General features: G+C 39.5%; 1 protein-coding gene across 3 annotated transcripts in view; it reads right to left on the minus strand.

The window, feature by feature from the left end:
- Positions 1-17,501, minus strand: part of LOC146485880 (intraflagellar transport protein 122 homolog) — a 46,999-nt gene that overhangs the window by 5,088 nt on the left and 24,410 nt on the right. For 2 of the 3 annotated variants that reach the window (XM_085102834.1, XM_085102836.1), the window contains exons 22-44: positions 17,222-17,299; positions 17,026-17,103; positions 15,785-15,825; positions 15,214-15,286; positions 14,608-14,634; positions 14,067-14,120; positions 13,924-13,986; positions 13,422-13,475; positions 13,279-13,323; positions 12,697-12,791; positions 11,705-11,776; positions 10,998-11,082; positions 10,403-10,489; positions 9,664-9,699; positions 9,415-9,481; positions 8,799-8,877; positions 8,388-8,556; positions 7,537-7,637; positions 6,575-6,656; positions 4,456-4,539; positions 4,096-4,207; positions 1,988-2,030; positions 1,200-1,294 (exon numbers count right to left, since the gene is read on the minus strand). In XM_085102834.1, the coding sequence (XP_084958960.1) occupies positions 1,200-1,294; positions 1,988-2,030; positions 4,096-4,207; positions 4,456-4,539; positions 6,575-6,656; positions 7,537-7,637; positions 8,388-8,556; positions 8,799-8,877; positions 9,415-9,481; positions 9,664-9,699; positions 10,403-10,489; positions 10,998-11,082; positions 11,705-11,776; positions 12,697-12,791; positions 13,279-13,323; positions 13,422-13,475; positions 13,924-13,986; positions 14,067-14,120; positions 14,608-14,634; positions 15,214-15,286; positions 15,785-15,825; positions 17,026-17,103; positions 17,222-17,299 (1,720 nt within the window). Of the gene's footprint in view, positions 1-1,199; positions 1,295-1,987; positions 2,031-4,095; positions 4,208-4,455; positions 4,540-6,574; positions 6,657-7,536; positions 7,638-8,387; positions 8,557-8,798; positions 8,878-9,414; positions 9,482-9,590; positions 9,627-9,663; positions 9,700-10,402; positions 10,490-10,997; positions 11,083-11,704; positions 11,777-12,696; positions 12,792-13,278; positions 13,324-13,421; positions 13,476-13,923; positions 13,987-14,066; positions 14,121-14,607; positions 14,635-15,213; positions 15,287-15,784; positions 15,826-17,025; positions 17,104-17,221; positions 17,300-17,501 lie in introns of all 3 variants that reach the window. The other variant, XM_085102835.1, reaches the window with a different exon arrangement.

A 17,501-nucleotide genomic window follows, 5' to 3' on the forward strand; every position in this document is an offset into this window, starting at 1 on the left:
GTTTGTCCCATGAACCTAGTTTAATGGCCTTAACTCCCGCAAGTCTCCTGTAGCTCAGTGGTAGAGCATCCGAACTAGTAATCTGGGCCCAGTTGTTCAAAGACCGATTAAACTAATCCTGGGTTAACGTGAACTTTGATTCAAGTATATTTACTAATCCGTAAGGATTCGTCCAAAAGATTTTTGTCCCTCAGTTTTGCCTTAGACTTTTCTTTACCATAAGATTAAAATGAGCCTTGAAAATAATGTTTCATGAGCAAGATAAAAACCTCAGTTAAGTTTCAATCGTGGATTAGTGTTAACCGGCTTTCGAACAACCCGGCCCAGAAGGTCTTAGATTCGACTTCTGAGGAGCACTTGGATTTCGTTTTTCGGTGAATGCCTGTGTCACTTACTGATTAATACATCATTCTCAAGACAGAGAGAATTTAACACAAGTTAAATTCCAGCAATATTTTTTATCACCACAAGACTAATAAAAGACAGAGAAGGCGGATGATAAAGAAAGTTCGAAAAGGTGAAGATTAAGAAAATATTCAACACAGTGAGAAGAAGTTCTACAGTCAAAATTAAGAATACTTGTCTTCAAACATTGACACCAATGTTAGGGAATGCGTTTTGTCTATTATTGGTATTTCACGTAGTGTTAAATATTTTCTTAAGGAGACTTTGTCAGCGGGGACTCATGCGCAGTAGAGTCCGGTTGATACCAATTTACATGCAACTAGTCACGGGATTTTTGCTTTTCCGCCATTGCAAAAACTTTCAAAAATATCGCAACAAACAGCTTCTGTAATTACTGAGGAACGTTTGCAAATGAAACATTCAGCTAACTTTCCGAAGATGAACGCGATTCAAACAGATGAAAACAGCTTCCTGAACTCTCCGATGGTATTTGAAAAAGTTGGGCCGACGATTTCAATGTGCTTCTCATCAACGCGCGCATGCGCATAGGGTGACAGTCCCTTTAAGCTCTGATTTTGTTGCTCTCATGACGGTACAAAATAAAAGCGAAAAATCTTCAATCGAGAACCCTCGGTTCCTTGTGGAACATAAGACCAAAAAAATTAAATACAACTTGTTTCAAACCATCAGTAAACACAAGCCACCACAATTCGGGTCAAAGGGAAACAAAAGCCAAAGTGTTTTTTTGCAAATTGATTAGCTTAAATTCTGTCATGTTTTCGTTTAAAGGATACTCCCCATATCTCTCTCTTGCCAATTTGATCCTTTTTGCTTCTTTCCCCCGCTTCTAGCTGCACCAGTTTCAATGAGTTTCAATGCTTCTTCGTCACTGAGAGGAAAAACGTAATGAATCAACCATGATAATTACTTGGGTGTCCTGCGGAGCCCATGTATTAAATAGGCAATTTCCGAGTTGTTGTGAACCTCACTATGAAAGCGAGGCTAAGTGCAAAACTTTTCATATGAAAATGAGTTTTGTTTGCATATGAATGAAAACTAATTTTCACAACAAAAACTTTGCACTTAGCCTCGCTTTCATAATGAGGTTCAAAGTAACTCGGAAATGGTCTACTCTTTTTTCTTTGTAGGAGTCAAAACTGCAATCGGCCTTTAACGCGCATGCGCTAAGTGTGGGGCAAGATTGAGCCAGTTCCTGTATTTGTGGATGGATCGCAAACGTGACAAAATTTAAGTTGTCGTTCTGTTAAATGGAAAATATTAACAAAGGGTATTTGTGTGGAAAGATATTCGCAAAAATACTCCTTTGTCGTCAAAAATGCATCTTTATCTTGGATGTGTTGGGCTTTATTCATCCTTTGTGTGATATTTGCGGTTGAACTAATCCGAAAACTTAAACTTTAAACTTTGAAAGAGAAATAGGGAAAATAGAAGGGAAATTATTTGAAAAAAACAAACAACAACCAAACAATAGCCAAGAGGCTTCTGATAAGTGTACACGATAATTCAAGATCCATTTTGTATTCCGGTAACTCACAAAAACCTCGTTCTTCGTCGTTCTCACCTGATGCCATCCTCCAGGACAAATTCGACCAACGGGAGAACCTCTGAGAAAGAAAAACAAATCGTTTGGCTAAGAGTAATTGAACTAGTTTGAAAAAAAAAAAAACCATTGTTGGTGGTTTATACCTCTTGTTTCTGTAACACATCACAAACAATTTAGACTACAATGCTGCTGAAGCTCTGTAACTAGATTTAAAAATGCATATTTTCCAACAACTGAAACCGGTCACATGTTTTCAGGCGTTTGACACCGGTTACAGGTTATCCCGCGCTGAACGCCGGTTACACGTTTTCCCGTACTTGCGGTTTCTTGTTTTCACGCGCTTGACGCCGGTTACTGCTTTTGATGCGCTTGACGTCGGTTACACCATTTACCACGTTTGACAAAGGTTGCATGTTTTCACGCGCTTGGCACTAGTTACATGTTGTCCGCATTTAACATCGGTTATCCGTTTTCGTTACATGTTTTTTCGCCCTTGAAATCGGTTACACGTTTTCCCGCATTTGGAACTGGTTACATGTTTTTCGCGCTTTGCACCGGTTAAATGTTTCCTCGCGCTTGGTGCCAGTGGCAAGTTTGTCCGCGCTTGTCACCAGTTACATGTTTTCCCGCGCTATGCAGTGGTCACATGTTTCCAGCGCTTGGCACCGGTTACAACTTTTCTCGCGCTTGGCACCGGTTACATGTTTTCCCGCGCTTGGCCCCTGTTAAGTGTTTGCCTTCGCTTGGCACCCGTTTTTTTTTTTTTTTTTTGGTTTGCCGCGCTTGAGAACAGTTACATATTTCCCCGCAACTTGTACCAGTTACATATTTCCCTGCGCTTCGCATCGGTTACATGTCTTCCCACGCTTGGTCTCTGTTTAATGTTTCCCTACACTTGACACCGGTTACACGTTTACCCGTGCTTGGCACCGGTCATATTTTCTCCCCGAGCTTGGTGTCGGTCACATGTTTTCCGGGACTACGTTTGGCATTGGTTGGGTGGTTTCACCAATTCCCGCGCTCGGCACCGGTTATAAGTTTTCCCACACGCTTGGCACCGGTTACATGTCTCCCTCCGCCGCGCATGATAGTCAATGATAGTCGATGATAGTTGAAGCGCTCGCGCTCGTTTCACCACCAACTTTTGAACTATCATGCGCTATCATCGACTATCATCAACTATCATTCACTTTGAGCGTGTTCAAAATTCTTCATGATAGCTGATGATAGTCCCGTTTGACCACGCACATGATAGTTGGTGATAGTTCTGCGGACAGCTGTTTTTTCCACCAGCGCTCTCAAGATTAATTTTCAGTTAGTTCTTCCAACAATTGAAGGAAAACGAAGCAGGCAGCTACTTTCTTTCGCCGCGAAAAAATCATCCTTGCGAAGTTTTGTCTGCGATTTTGACACTCGGCAGGTTTCTCCGAGTCGTTTGGCCACCTGCTTGATAGTCGATGATAGCTGATGATAGTTTTGACTATCATCGACTTTTATGAGCCGTTGACCACAGGGCGCCCACACAAACTATGTGACCGTTTGTATTTTGAATTTATAGAGGCAATGTATGGGAATATCGAAAATCCTCGTATTATCGTACTAGATTGCGATAGATATTCTCATTTAACATCAAAATAGACGTATTTTTACCTTAAATGTTGTGTGTTGTCGTTCCTGAGGTTGAAGACGGCGATTTTAGCTCGCGAGCGAACGTTCAACGCCGAACCCTTCAAATGGCCAAAATCGCCGTCTTCAACCTCAGGAACGACAACACACAACATTTAAGGTAAAAATACGTTTATTTTGATGTTAAATGAGAATATTTATCGCAATCTAGTACGATAATACGAGGATTTTCGATATTCCCATACATTGCCTCTATAAATTCAAAATACAAACGGTCACATAGTTTGTGTGGGCCCCCTGTGGTTTGACCAGGGCTTAACATGTATTACTGCGCTTGGCCCCAGTTATAAGTTTTCCCGCGCTTTTCTCTGAACCTTGTTGGCGTAACGGGTACACTTTTGCATTGAGTTCCGTTTGGTTTATCACGCTTTAAGTCGATTTTAGCGCGATTTGCTTGGCTATTGTCAGTCTTGTAATTATTATTACAGTATTAAACTCACCGAAGGAAGAGAATGAATACACAAACGGCTGTCTGCAGTTTATACACTGGTTGCCTTTGTTATTCAAAAGAGGATTTGTCGTCGAGCATCGGTAGCACAGAGGAAGCAGTTCCTAAAATAAACAAACAAGAAACTTTTGAATCTGTATTCAGCGTTATGTTCATGAACACGATTTATTTCCTTCCTGGACATGCATAGTCCAGAATTTTCTGGCAAACCTGGAAGCTCGTTGACGTAAATACGTGTTTAAGGTTTTCAAGCGTTACTTTAAATAGCTGATATCATGGGATTTAAAGACCTTTGGTGCGATGAATTTCCCCACCTCTTTCCTATCCCATTAGGTCGCATTTTCAAGCTTACCTCGCTATCGTGGAATGGTTTTGAGCGAATGGTTACACTTCCCAGATCAATAGATTCTTGAAAACGCTGAGGAATCTTCAACGACTGTAAAAAAAAAAAAATTCACTAACTTCGGTACATGATGTTTCGCAGCTTGCGGCGTTTACTTTTAAGGGAAAAAGGTAACTTCAGAAAGCGTGTATTTCTTTTCATCCCGCCAATAAAATGAGTTTTGAGATGAGTTACTCATCGTTTTTTGAGCCTCTGAAGTGCATCTGATTCATACGAAATTTCTCTTTAAAGTAGCCCAATATTCAAATTTAGCGCCGCCATTTTGATTAGCACGAGCCTGGCCGACTTTTCGTGACATCGTTTCGTCCAAGGGAACATTGCGAAACCAACAAACGTAAACACAAGGAAATGCTTCGCTTGAACCATCAAGAACTGGAAAATAATGAAATTAACGAACGAGTACAAGGTACATATTGGTGTACCTGTGAACGTTGTGAAGTCATACCAACCCCAAGAGAATGTCTTTGTTGTAGTGAAGAGCCGGAATCGGAAAACAAGATGGAAGGTGCGATTTGTACTCGCTATGTGGTAGTTTAGACACGCGTTTTAAATGTTGTTTTACAGTTGTGTGATTGATTTGCCTATAATCTTTTACTGCTTAGCGATATAATACGGAGGGATTTTATGTATCACCGAAAACGAAGAATTTCAGGCCCCATCCACGATGATTCGTTTTCGTTTGAAAACGCATACTTTTTGATGCGTTTTCGCCTATCATCCACACTTAAACGCCCAAAACACCCGATGAAAACAGCCGGAGACTTTTGAAAACGGTGACGTAAAAAGCGTCACATGCCTCGGTTCCAGTCCAAATCAGAGCATCTATCCAAGATGACAGATGGTCTTGTGATGTTAACACATGCGCAATTCCGGATCCCAGTCTTCTTCATCGTTTTCGAGCGTTTTAGTGTGGATAGAAGAAAACAATACGAAAACGCTAGTGTGGATGAAAATATTTAGCTTCGTTTTCGCCGAGACGAAAATGGACACTTTTGAAAACGCATCAGTGTGGATAGGGCCTTCAAAAATGGTATGTCTAACGCGGCAAGGGAACTTACACTTCCATTGTTACAATTGGTCTCATGTATCTTCTCCAATGCAGAAACGGTAAGAGAAATAATGCTTTATCTTCCGGTCTTTCATAGCTTAAATTGTTATGTCATTTCAAAGCAGTCTTCGGTACAATGTTTGCCGCACACATGCACATTTTGATGTTTCCTCGGACAATTTTGGGGAACGTAAGCAACGACAACGGCAACGGCAACGAAAACTTCGCTTGAAATTATAACTTCCTTTTATTTGTGCTACTTCGCGATTATTTCAACTCATTCGAATTGTACGAAGGCGGCGAACTACCCAGGAACCAAATTGGTAGGCGTGGCGTTCAAGTTTAAGAAAGAGAATGAAAAATTCACCGTCTTGTGTTTCACGTTCTCCACAAAACCTTGAATTTGGTCACGTTGTTGTTTTGCACGGGACGGCAAAGAAATGCACGCCCTGCACGTGCAGAGCGTCAGGGCGTGCAAGTTTTTCTCGTTTAATCCTGTTGTTGAATTTCTCGCAGTGGCGTAGCTGGTCAAGCCACTTCTTTGCTTTGAAGCTCTCCTTTTTTACAGGCAATATCCCTTCCTTTATCTCTTTCCGATCTGGTATTACAGTCTGGAGCCGAACACGACGGCATTTTCAGTCCATAATGTAAAAGAAAATTTACTGCGGAAAAAGAAATGCATCAATGCTGCTAGCTGCCTTTGAAATTCGCGCCAATTTCCTTGGACGGAATGACGTTACGAAGAAGCGGCTAGGATAGTAAGTGCCCTTCAAAATGGTGGCGCTTAATTTGGATTTTGAAGAGGAATTTCGAAAGGATTGGATGCACTTCAGAAGCTCAAAAAACCGTAAGTAACTCAATTCAGTGTTAACTTTTTATCGATGAGATAAAATACTTGAAATTTCTTGAGTTACCTTCTCCTTCAAATTGAAACCAAGGAAACTCTGCGTGTGCAACGAAACAGGTCGCTCGCGTTATATGCTATTTAAAAGTGTCCTATCTAACTTAATGCGTACACACCTGCAACTTGTCGTAAGCTGTACGCGCCATTTTATAGGCTCCTAGATTCTTGCTCTGTTTGGCGAGTGCAAACAACGTCGAACTAAAAAAGTCAAGGTTGAAATACAGCTACGATCCGTCTGGTTAGCGTACAGGGAGAGGGACAATGGAGACGGCTGTTCACTGAAATTTCTTCGTCTGCATTCAAACCATTATTTCTAGCATTTGGTGTAAACGTAGAGCATTTAATTTCGAAGGTACGACAATCCTTAATTCCTGTAGTAATGATAACTAAAGTTTTAATCTGTAGATGCACAAGGTGGTTCTAATTTTTGAATCTGTGGATAAAATCCTAAAGTGTGACCATTCAAATGAAAGCTACTAAGCAGTACTTTCCTGTGGTGCTGTTTATTATGCCGTACAAGATGTTTCTAACTTTTGAGTCTGTGGATAAAATCTTAAAGTGTGACCATTCAAATGAAAAGCTACTGAGCAGTACTTTTCTGTGGTGCTGTTTATTATGCCGTGCAAGGTGGTTTTAGCTTTTGAGTCTGGATGAAATCCTGAAGTGTAACCATTCAAATGAAAGCTACTGAGCAGTACTTTCCTGTGGTGCTGTTTATTATGCTTTCCAAGGTGGTTCCAAATAATTCTGTGCAACCTGCGTGGTTTCCCCCAATTTTCTATTTGGATTCCAATAGCCCTTGCTAAGATCTGCTCTTCCCATACAGACATAAACTGTGCAAAAATACCTCTGTATTAGTAAGCACCGTCCTTAACACAGGTTTGACTGCAATTTGTTTCTAACCTCTGAGTCTAGGTCGCAATTTATAAAGTATGAGTATTCAAATAAGAGCTATTTTGGAGCACTTTGACGAGCTACTGTTTATCATTGCAAAAGAAGTGGTTTTAAAACTTATAAACACTAGTTACTAGTTTCTGTCAGAGATGTTCACTGTTATCATTCGTTAGTTAAAGGATACACTCTGGACACGCCGGGTGGTATGTCTTTCACCAGCATATGAAGCAGATATCGAGCGATGTTAAATAGCGTCTCTGGGAGATGGGACGTGAAGGGTTCATCCTAAGTGTAAATGGAACAATCACACATAGTCACCTTAAAACTCTATGCCTGATAAATATGCGGAAAACCACTTATGACGGTAAGACCTCTTAAGTGTTGTTCAAAAGCATGTCCGAGAGGAAAAATGGGAGCTGGGATTTGCCATTACAGTCGGACCTCTATTAAGTGGCCACCTATTAAGCGGCCACTTTCCAAAGTCCCGAATTATTATTTTGTCAGTAAAGTGCTGTATTCGATACCTCTATTCAACGGCCAACCTCTATTAAGCAGCCAGTTTTCAAAGTCCCCAGGGTGGCCGCTTAATAGAGGTCCAACTGTATTCTGCACTGAAAAAATGGGATTTGAGGCATTGGAGCTGAGAATTGGCAAGAAAAAATGACGCATTCTCTAGATCTCTTCGCATTTATTGTTAGAACAGGTTAGTTGGAAACAAAATATTCAAAACCTTTTGTCTTAAAAATGGGAAGATACAAATTGCCTAGGAAATGGGGTCCCCACCCCAACCCTTTTTAGGATCCTCTCAAGAGAAGTTTTCACTGAGCAAAGTGAGCGAGGAGAGCCCAATATCAGAAGATGATGCGTTTTCATGGTTTAATTTTGTGTTCTCCTAACTCAACGGATACGCCTAACACCTGACAGACCTGAAGACATCTTGTCCCCAGAGTCCTGGCGAATTCAAAATGGCGGACGGCGAAGACTCTAAGACTCTGCGATTTTGAATTTCACGAGGATCTATAGTAAATCACTTACCGTATATCTCTGAATGGAGTGATAGAGATGGTACATTTCTGCTTTCTCCTGGTACTCGTGGAATTTATCCAACATTTCATAATCGGGTTCACCCTTGGCGTTTTCTGCAGAGACTAGGTCCAGGCACTGTACAGACAGCTTCCAAAAATAATACCCAGCATCGTGAAACCTGGAAACAGTAACGCAACACAAGTCACGCAACAGCAGTAAAAGCTCTATATTACGGGAAGAAAACGAAACACTGTAAAAGTCACACCAGTCACGCTTTGACGTCACAACAGACACGCTCTGAAAGTCACACCAGTCAGGCTCTAAAAGTCGCAGCAGTCACGCGCTGAAAGTCACACTAGTCACGCTCTAAAAGTCGCAACAGTCACGCCATGAAAGTCACACCCGTCACGCAATACTGACCTGTTTTCTACTACCGCATTGTGACACAGCTGTTCCAATACCTTTACAGCTTGGTCCCTTCGTCCTGCTTTGTGGAAAGCTAGGGAAAATAGATTAGTATTAAAATGGATTCAGAGCAAGCAGCCATTCCACTGATTACTGTCTATATTGCTTTGACCCTTTAATCTCTAATATGAAAGAACAAATTCTCCTATCATGCCCCCATACTTTTCTTATAAAAGTACTGGGGAGAAGTTATTAAAATATCAAGAAAATTCATCTCGGGTGATCATATTCTTAATTCTCATGGCCGCAGGGGATGTATAAGCATTGATCTTACAAGGAGAAATTTGATGCTGAACACTGTTAGGGGTTACGTTCTGTAGTAACTTTTACCAGTTTGTTTCGTATCATTTTTGACCATTTTGTATCGTGAAGAATTTGGCAACGGATCACATTTTTTGCAACTTATGTTAGGCATTTGTGAAGAGAAGGCCTGAAAAAAGTTAATTCCTATGCTTATCGTAAAACTGTTCTTACTTTCAATGACTGTTTACTAGTATGTGTTATTCTTAAAAGAAATGCAATACAAAGGAAGAAAAATAACTTCCAGGCCTTACAGTCAAGAGAATCTTACCTTCCTGGGCTTCGTCAAATCGGTCATTTTCAGCCAACCAATTAGCATAGGGAACAAACACGTTATCCTACAGGAAACACAAAAGCGAGTCAATAAAGGAACGTGCTTAGCTGCGAGTTTTAACAAAACTACGACAACAGGACATCATCAATTTTCTTTAGAACCACATATCCTACCTTAAATTCGGGGTGTTTCTCAGCAAGTTCAAAAGCCTGAAATGAAAAGAACACATCACATCTTATATCCTACCTTAAATTCGGGGTGTTTCTCAGCAAGTTCAAAAGCCTGAAATGAAAAGAACACATCACATCTTGAAAAAAGACAGATTTGTTTCAATACGCTAAGCTATCTCATTAAATTCATGAACTTTTCATAAGTACGTAAATTACGATCATCTGGGTGAGTGTAGTCCTGAGAAGGACTGTTTGAGGTGACATTGGACTGACGTTTCGACAACCTGAGCGGAAGGATTTGCTTCCTTCCTTGATCACTATTACAAGCTTTCACGAACGTTCCTGGTATTTCATAATACTTTGGAGCTTTTACATGAATCACCTTGAAACTTCATGATCATAACCACTTTGCCTTTGCGTTAAACTTCCACAATCAGGGCCCAGGGCCCAGTTGTTCCAAGCCCAATTAAGCTAATCCTGGATTAACGCAAACTTTGACTCGAGTTTAATTGCTAATCAATACGATTCTTCCAAAAGATTTTTGGCCCTCAGTTTTTACTTCGACTTTTCTTTACCTTTAGCTCGAAATTAACCTTTAAAACCATAACCTTTAAAACCATTTTTAACGAGCGAGATGAAAACCTTAATTAACTTCTACTCGTGGATTAGTGTTAATCGGCTTTCAAACAACCGGGCCCAGAATTGAAGACTGAATGCTTTCAGTTTCAGTTTCAGTTTCAAGAAATGTTTCTTTTGGTCAAAAAATTGTCTAAAAATTCACTTGTATCCCTCTTGCATCCAGAGAGACGTCATACCTCATCCCAGTGTTTTGTCTCCACGTGCAAGTCCAGCAGAGCTTTGATATCGCCAATCTTGATGTACATCTCAGTGGCATAACCGTGCTGTGAGAAAAGCAAAAAAAAATGTGGCTATCTCAGTAAATGTCTGTAATTCTAAAAACGCTGCGTCGCATTCACTTTTCAAGATAATGATAATCTCACTTGTTGGGCATTGTCTAAACAAATTTCCAACAAACACAATTAATTTTACCGTGCTTGGACATGGTATCGAAGACTGAAAATGGTTTTCTACTCTAAAACTTGCAAAACTTTTGATTGATTGATTGATTGATTGATTGATTGATTGATTGATTGATTGATTGATTGATTGATTGATTGATTGATTGATTGATTGATTGATTTGCACAAAGGTAGGTGAAAATACAATAGGACACTAAAGTCGCCTACAAGGTATTAATCACCTAATGACAATGGTAACTTCTAGTACGCCATGTATTCCGATGCAATGTGTCTCAGAAAAAAGTCCAAGATGGTAGATGTCCTACCCGTTCGTCTGATCTTATATCCAGCCTTGAATTTATGTGCTTAACTTACCAAACTCATCATTTACCTGGTCAAGTTGTTTAAAGTGATAAGCGCACTGTTTGAGTCCTTCAACATCCGCCTTGTTAAGATTACGTCCAACTTCCAGCAACCTGCCAAGGCCAAGCTCGAGGATTAGGTTTCGACAATTTTACTTTTATTAATTTTGTAACTTTTGTTACTCCAAACACTTCTTTAGGCTTGTTGGCATCTCAAAGGTGGGAGAGTGTGATGGGCAAAAAACGTCATAAGGGAGATTAAGAATCGCGTTTACGGTAAACAGCAAAATGTGAGATTCGCGTTTATGCTTTCTTAAAAGATAAGTACATAGATGAAAATAGCGCAAAATAAAATTTTCTGGCCTTTGATGCTAAAGCAAAACTACTCAATTCTAATGAGAAACTGAGAACAGCGAGCAGCAAATGAAGGATAAACATGGTCACGTGGTCATTTCTGCCATTTGTCGCAAACGCAATTGTAAATCTCTCTATCATTTCAACACAAGAGGCCATTTGCAAGTCGGGGTGGGGGTGGGGAGGGTGAGAGTGGAGACAGAGGATGGGAGTAGAAGCGGGAGTTCTCGAAGGTTGGGAAATGGGAGAGAAATGCAAAACCTGGGATGGGAAAAAATGGAAAACAGTGACAGTCAGGAGAGAAAGGTACAGGAAGCATCAGAGAAAGGAACGGGAAACAGAATTTTCTAACCCCTTGTCCTCTAAACAAGTAAATGCTTACTTTTCTACCCAGCCATGTTGCCCGATGATTTCAATCGCTTTAAGATTCTCGCCAGCAGCAAGAAACATGTCCCTAAAAAAGAGAGTCAGAAGAATTAGGTTCTACAAGTAACAAGCTTGTAATAGAGCGGTCTTCAATTGAGTGTTGAAGGCAACTTCTTGTTTGCTTTGGTTTTGCTTTGCTCCGCTCTGTGTTTGGTTGGCAAAGTTTGCCATATTCTCAACCAATGGGAAACCCATTCTCAGAGACCCAGCAGGGGGGGGGGGGATCCCCTGCCCCCTAACTGACTGCCGCTGGATCTCCGAGGATGTGGAAAACGAAACCAAAACTAATCGTGACTGGGTCCCAGGCGTTTTCCCGCGCTTGGTGCCAGTTACATGTATTTGCTTTGAAGTCTGATTGGCTCATTGTGCAGTTGCGTCTGCTGTGATTGGTCAGAGTAATTCTCTTGGTTTTGCTTCACTTCGCTCTGTGTTTGGTTGACATTTTGCCATTTGCAAAGTTTGCCATATTCTCAACCAATGGGAAGCCCATTCTCAGAGACCCAGCAGGGGGGGGGATCCCCTGCCCCCTAACTGACTGCCGCTGGATCTCCGAGGATGTGGAAAACGAAACCAAAACTAATCGTGACTGGGTCCCAGGCGTTTTCCCGCGCTTGGTGTCAGTTACACGTATTTGCTTTGAAGTCTGATTGGCTCATTGTGCAGTTGCGTCTGCTGTGATTGGTCAGAGTAATTCTCCTGGTTTTGCTTTACTTCGCTCTGTGTTTGGTTGGCATTTTGCCATTTTCTCAACCAACGGGAAGCCAAACCAAAGTCAATATTATTGTGATTGGGTCGTACTGTGCGCTTTAGGCCGGTTACATGTATTTGCTTTGAATTTCTGATTTGTTCATTATCTTGTTTACGTCTGCTGTGATAGGTCAGAGTAATTCCCTTGGATTTGGTTTTACTGCCCTCGACTGGAAACTTCTCCAATGTAACCATACTTACACCGCTGCTTTGGGGTCATTTGTTGTTTCACACCACTCAGCTTGTTTCCTGATCAGCTGTTTGACGTTCTTTGGATCACTGCCACCAATAAAGTCCTAGTGTGGTGATAAAAACAAAGATTGTTCCAGCATCAAAATGTAGATTCTTCTCACTGTCCTCTATACATATCTTAAGTTACCAGTTGGGAGATTTTGTTAAAACATCAATGATTCTAGATACTGGTCACGTCACTCTTCAGGCTTAAAGTGTTGGGCTCTTTCATGTCAAATTTTGGTCCAGACTATTTTTAGGGTTGATAAAAAATGAATCCTCACATCCTCGATTTTTGCTTAAATTAGGTGTTACTGACAGATCAGTAAAATATTGTTTATGGTACACGAATCTCGTGTGCTACTCCTTCTCAGTGAGCCATTTATCGCGTGTTGTTATCAATGGAACTACTGTGTAGTCATGCTTCCAAGATCAGCAAAATCAATAGTCGCATTGTAGCTTAGCTCACAACATTAGGGCTTTGCTTTCCTTAGCATATTGTAACATTTATTTGCATTGGCCGAAAGTATTAAGACCTCATTCATAATTTACCTTTGCATATTCAAACTGTCTGAGGTCTGTGAACATCTCCATGGCCTAAAAAGGAATCACCAGAAGATATTACAAACAATCAAAAATTACTGTCCCGTTAAAAATTGCTCTCAAACAGTAGTCGTTTTGGCAAAAAAGCAAACCTTTTCATCATTCCCTGTTTTCTTGTACAGCTTCCCAGCATCGTGAAATTTGCCCTGCAACAAGGGTTAAGAAATTAAATTAATTCCAAACTCCTACCAATACTACTTCTTTAATATCTCTTTTGAATGATAGATAATAATATCTAAATGCAGATTAACTGAAAGCAAGTCCTTGCAATGACTAAATTTCAACCAGCTGTTAGTGTATGGACTAGTCCAGCTGGGCCCCAAAAATTGGAGAAACCATTTGCATATGTAAATGTTTTCTATACTTTTCATACATCTTAATAAATTTACATAAAATTAAGAGCATTAGTCTATAATTTCATACATTTTAAAAAATTTACATAACTTAAGAGAATGTTTTCCATGCATCTTAATAAATTTACATAATTTTAAAAAATTCTACATAATAAATTTACATAAATTAAGATCACATAAATTAAAATTAATTCTCATTATAAAAGACAGACTAACACTGACAAATAGCATAATAGCCAACCTGATATGCATACACATCAGCCAAGAAAGCCTGTTCATCAGTCTCCCCTCTCTTTTTACGTTCCTGCAAAACGAATGAAAGATTTTCAAGCACACATGCATCTTCCACAACACTGTCAGTGGTTTTACATGACATATACTCACCTCAATGTTGTGGATTAACTCCAGATATCTCAAGTCTCGTACTCTGACGAATGCCTAAAGAGTAGAAGATAATGTTGAAAATTTACATCGTTAACATCCATGGATCTCAGAGTGGAAAAGGTAAGGGAAAGGATGTAGGAATCCAAAGAACCTGGATGTAAGTCTTCCAGTCTAATATGGTATGAATAAATTCTTGGCCACGCATGTAAATAAATCACTAGTCAACCAACCACCAGATTAAGATTCTTAGATAAACTATGTTCTACCTTAGAGTTACTCTGTAAAATTTATTTCCTGGCTAGTAACAGATTAAGAACCAATAATTGAAAGAAACCCTGATAGCGATCTGAAATTTTATTTATAAGGGAGTGTCAACTAACATGAATTACTAGTAATTTTCTTCATTGAAGGAAATTGTGACACAACCTTATTCTACATCTCTTTTTATAGTTTATTCTATGCTGTCTGAGTGTCTCCCTAAACACTAACCAATGATCAAAAAATGTTATGAAAAACAAGATCCCTTTGCTTCTTTGTTTACCTTTTTGGCTGTGTCAAAATCCAAGCCCTGAAAGATAGATACATTGTTTTGGTCAAATAAATTAATGTGAAGCAGCATTATGCATAGCCGGTGAATACAGCTGCCTTTCAAAGCTCCCCGCTGTTACAGGTGTTCATGAGGAAATCTATGTAGCAGCAGGGATCAATGAGAGGCAGCCATATTCAAAGGCTATCTTAATGTGTATTGATTCAATTTGGTAACCATTACGAACTAAGGTGTACAGAGTATAGAGTGTGTGCACAGCGGCCATGTTAGAGGACTAAAACAATAGAAGATATTTGCATAAAAATAGAATATATTTCCTAAAGGAAAATCATTGTATTGTTTCGTTCCTCCAACATGGCCGCCATGCACACACTCTATACTACAAACTCTGAAATTCTGTAGTAGATTCCTAAGTGCTTCCCATCCGTTTTTGCTTTTGCTAAATTGCAAAATAACAGTATTCAAGAAACAGAAAATGGTCTGTACACGTGATCCCAATACTTACTCTCTTTTCTGTCAGTTTGCCACACAATTCTCCCCTCCCAAATTTTCCCACCACAATTCCCTTACTCTGATCTGTACCCCTACAATAAACCTCACCTCTAGTGCCTCCATGGCCAGTGCTCTCCAGTCCCCTTCTGTCACTCCAAGGCAAGCCACCTTGTATGCATTTCTACCAATGAAAATACCAAACAAAGATTTACAGATGCGTTTTTTAATCACCTAGAGCTGGGTAACAAAATTGTCAATGTATACCACTTATTTAAAACTCTCTGGCAAGAGAAATTGAAACTCCCCTCACCTAAACAAGCTCTAGCCTACAGTGCACTCCCAGATATTGCAAGTTACAGATACAACAGGTCATCTCTCATTTTTAATAGCCAATAATTTAACGAGGAAACCCTGGCCACTCAAGTATATGAGGTGTTGCAAATGGTCAATTAGAGTCTTTTGAAAGCCTGAGCCTTGCAAAAGAAATCAAAACTACAAGACTTCTTCACAAAAAACAAAGACTGCTAGACTAGTGAAATTTGACTAAATGTTGCAATACACATATTTTTTGAAAGACAACTGGTATTTGCCATCCATTATAAGAGAGTGTAGACTTAATTTGTTAAATAATAACATGCAACACTTTTCACTGTAAATTAAGAGGTTTTAATTTCATTACTTGTATAGCTTCTTTTCCAAATACTGATACATTGGAGCAGACTGTAAAAAAATAGATAAGAGTCATGTCAGTCTAACTGAAATACTGTTATGTATGACTTGCCATATTTGTTACCTTAAAGTAGAAATGTTACAAGTATACACGTAGCCCTTGACTCAGTGACACACTAGAACTGTGCTCTATTATCATGGAAACTAGTAAACGTAATGTTTTGTCACAAAGTTTGGTTTATCAACAGAGTTGATAAGGTAATTTGGTCATCGTAAAGAGATTCTAACACTTTTTTTTTAACCTTGCTTTTTTTTATTTTATTTTTTTTTAATTTTTAGTTAATCATAACCATACAGTTCTGAGACACCACTTAAAATCACGTAAATACATTAAACATACTCTTTACGTACATTGCGTTGCAATATTTATTTAACAATTAAATATTTATGCTACTTACATTACATTGCTTTACTTACACTGTATTTACAATGTGATACTACAAACAGACACATATCACATCATAAATGCAAAATAAAAATACTATTACAAAAGACAAAAGGCTAAAACTGTGAGTAGGGGAAAAAAAGAGTAAAAGCTTGACCAGGAACCAAAAAGTACAGGGTTTAGCAAGCTTGATTTTCAGAGGCTTAAGGAAAAGGAGGGTAAAAACATAGTTTAGTTTCTTCAAGAACAAAGAACTCATACTATCAAACGCTCGTATTCTCGCTGGAACAGCCTTCGGAATCTCGCAAGATTTCCCCCGAGAGATTGTAGAAATACGAAGACATTCAAGTACTGATGTTTTGAGTGTTAACCCTTTGTCAGAGCGAATCAAGGAATTGTGGGTTGTATGTGTTTATATAGTAAGCAGTGGAGCTATTAATGTTTTGCCACTTGCAAATGAATAGAGGATACACACAACCCAGTCAAAATTGTTTTGAGTAGAAGCCAAGATGGCTTAAGCACTAGGCAACTAACAGACACCTAGTATTAATTTTGGAGACGTAATATTAATTTTTGGTGTAAAACAGGCGACAGATGTTTTGTTGAAGGTGGCAAAATCACTGGCTTCTGGAACATTTTGACTGGGCTGTAGACGGTCTATTTGTCTGCGATAAGTAGAGCAAAGACAGTTAGCCCAGGTGTGAGCTATAGGTATTAGCCAGGGTCTTATATTTTATGAAAGAAATAGGGATCTATATATGTGGGAAACATTTTATGGTGATGTGATTTTATGTTATAGGCCCCACCTGTGGCACCTCCACTGCAGACATGGTATACACATGGAGACAGAATATTTTGGATCCAGTGAAACCAACTACAAAACCCTGATGAACAGAAAAAGTGAAATTTATATGGTCAGTCACAAAATCATGTAACGGTTTTTAAATTGGCAGTTACTATTAATAATGCATTTGACAGCAAACTGGCAAAGATGACACAAACCTGCAGTTTTTGCTGATGAACTGGGAAATTACTGGCTTTGATGTTCAGCATTCCACCACCAGAAAAACACAGCATGTCCTGCGGCAAAAGATTAATAAATAATGTTTAAAGATGGGTTTGTGTCATTGAAAAAAGAATGGTTCTTAGTGTCCTCTTGCAACATCTTTGTCTTGTTGCACCATATATCAATTCCTGCAGTCATGGCATTGCTTTAGACCAGAAACTTTTTCCATAATATCATCGCCCCTTTCTTGGCCCAAGAGGAACAGTGGATTCTAGC

The sequence above is a fragment of the Pavona decussata genome, unplaced genomic scaffold, assembly GCF_977016875.1.
Source record: "Pavona decussata unplaced genomic scaffold, jaPavDecu1.1 SCAFFOLD_24, whole genome shotgun sequence".
Taxonomy (NCBI): domain Eukaryota; kingdom Metazoa; phylum Cnidaria; class Anthozoa; order Scleractinia; family Agariciidae; genus Pavona; species Pavona decussata.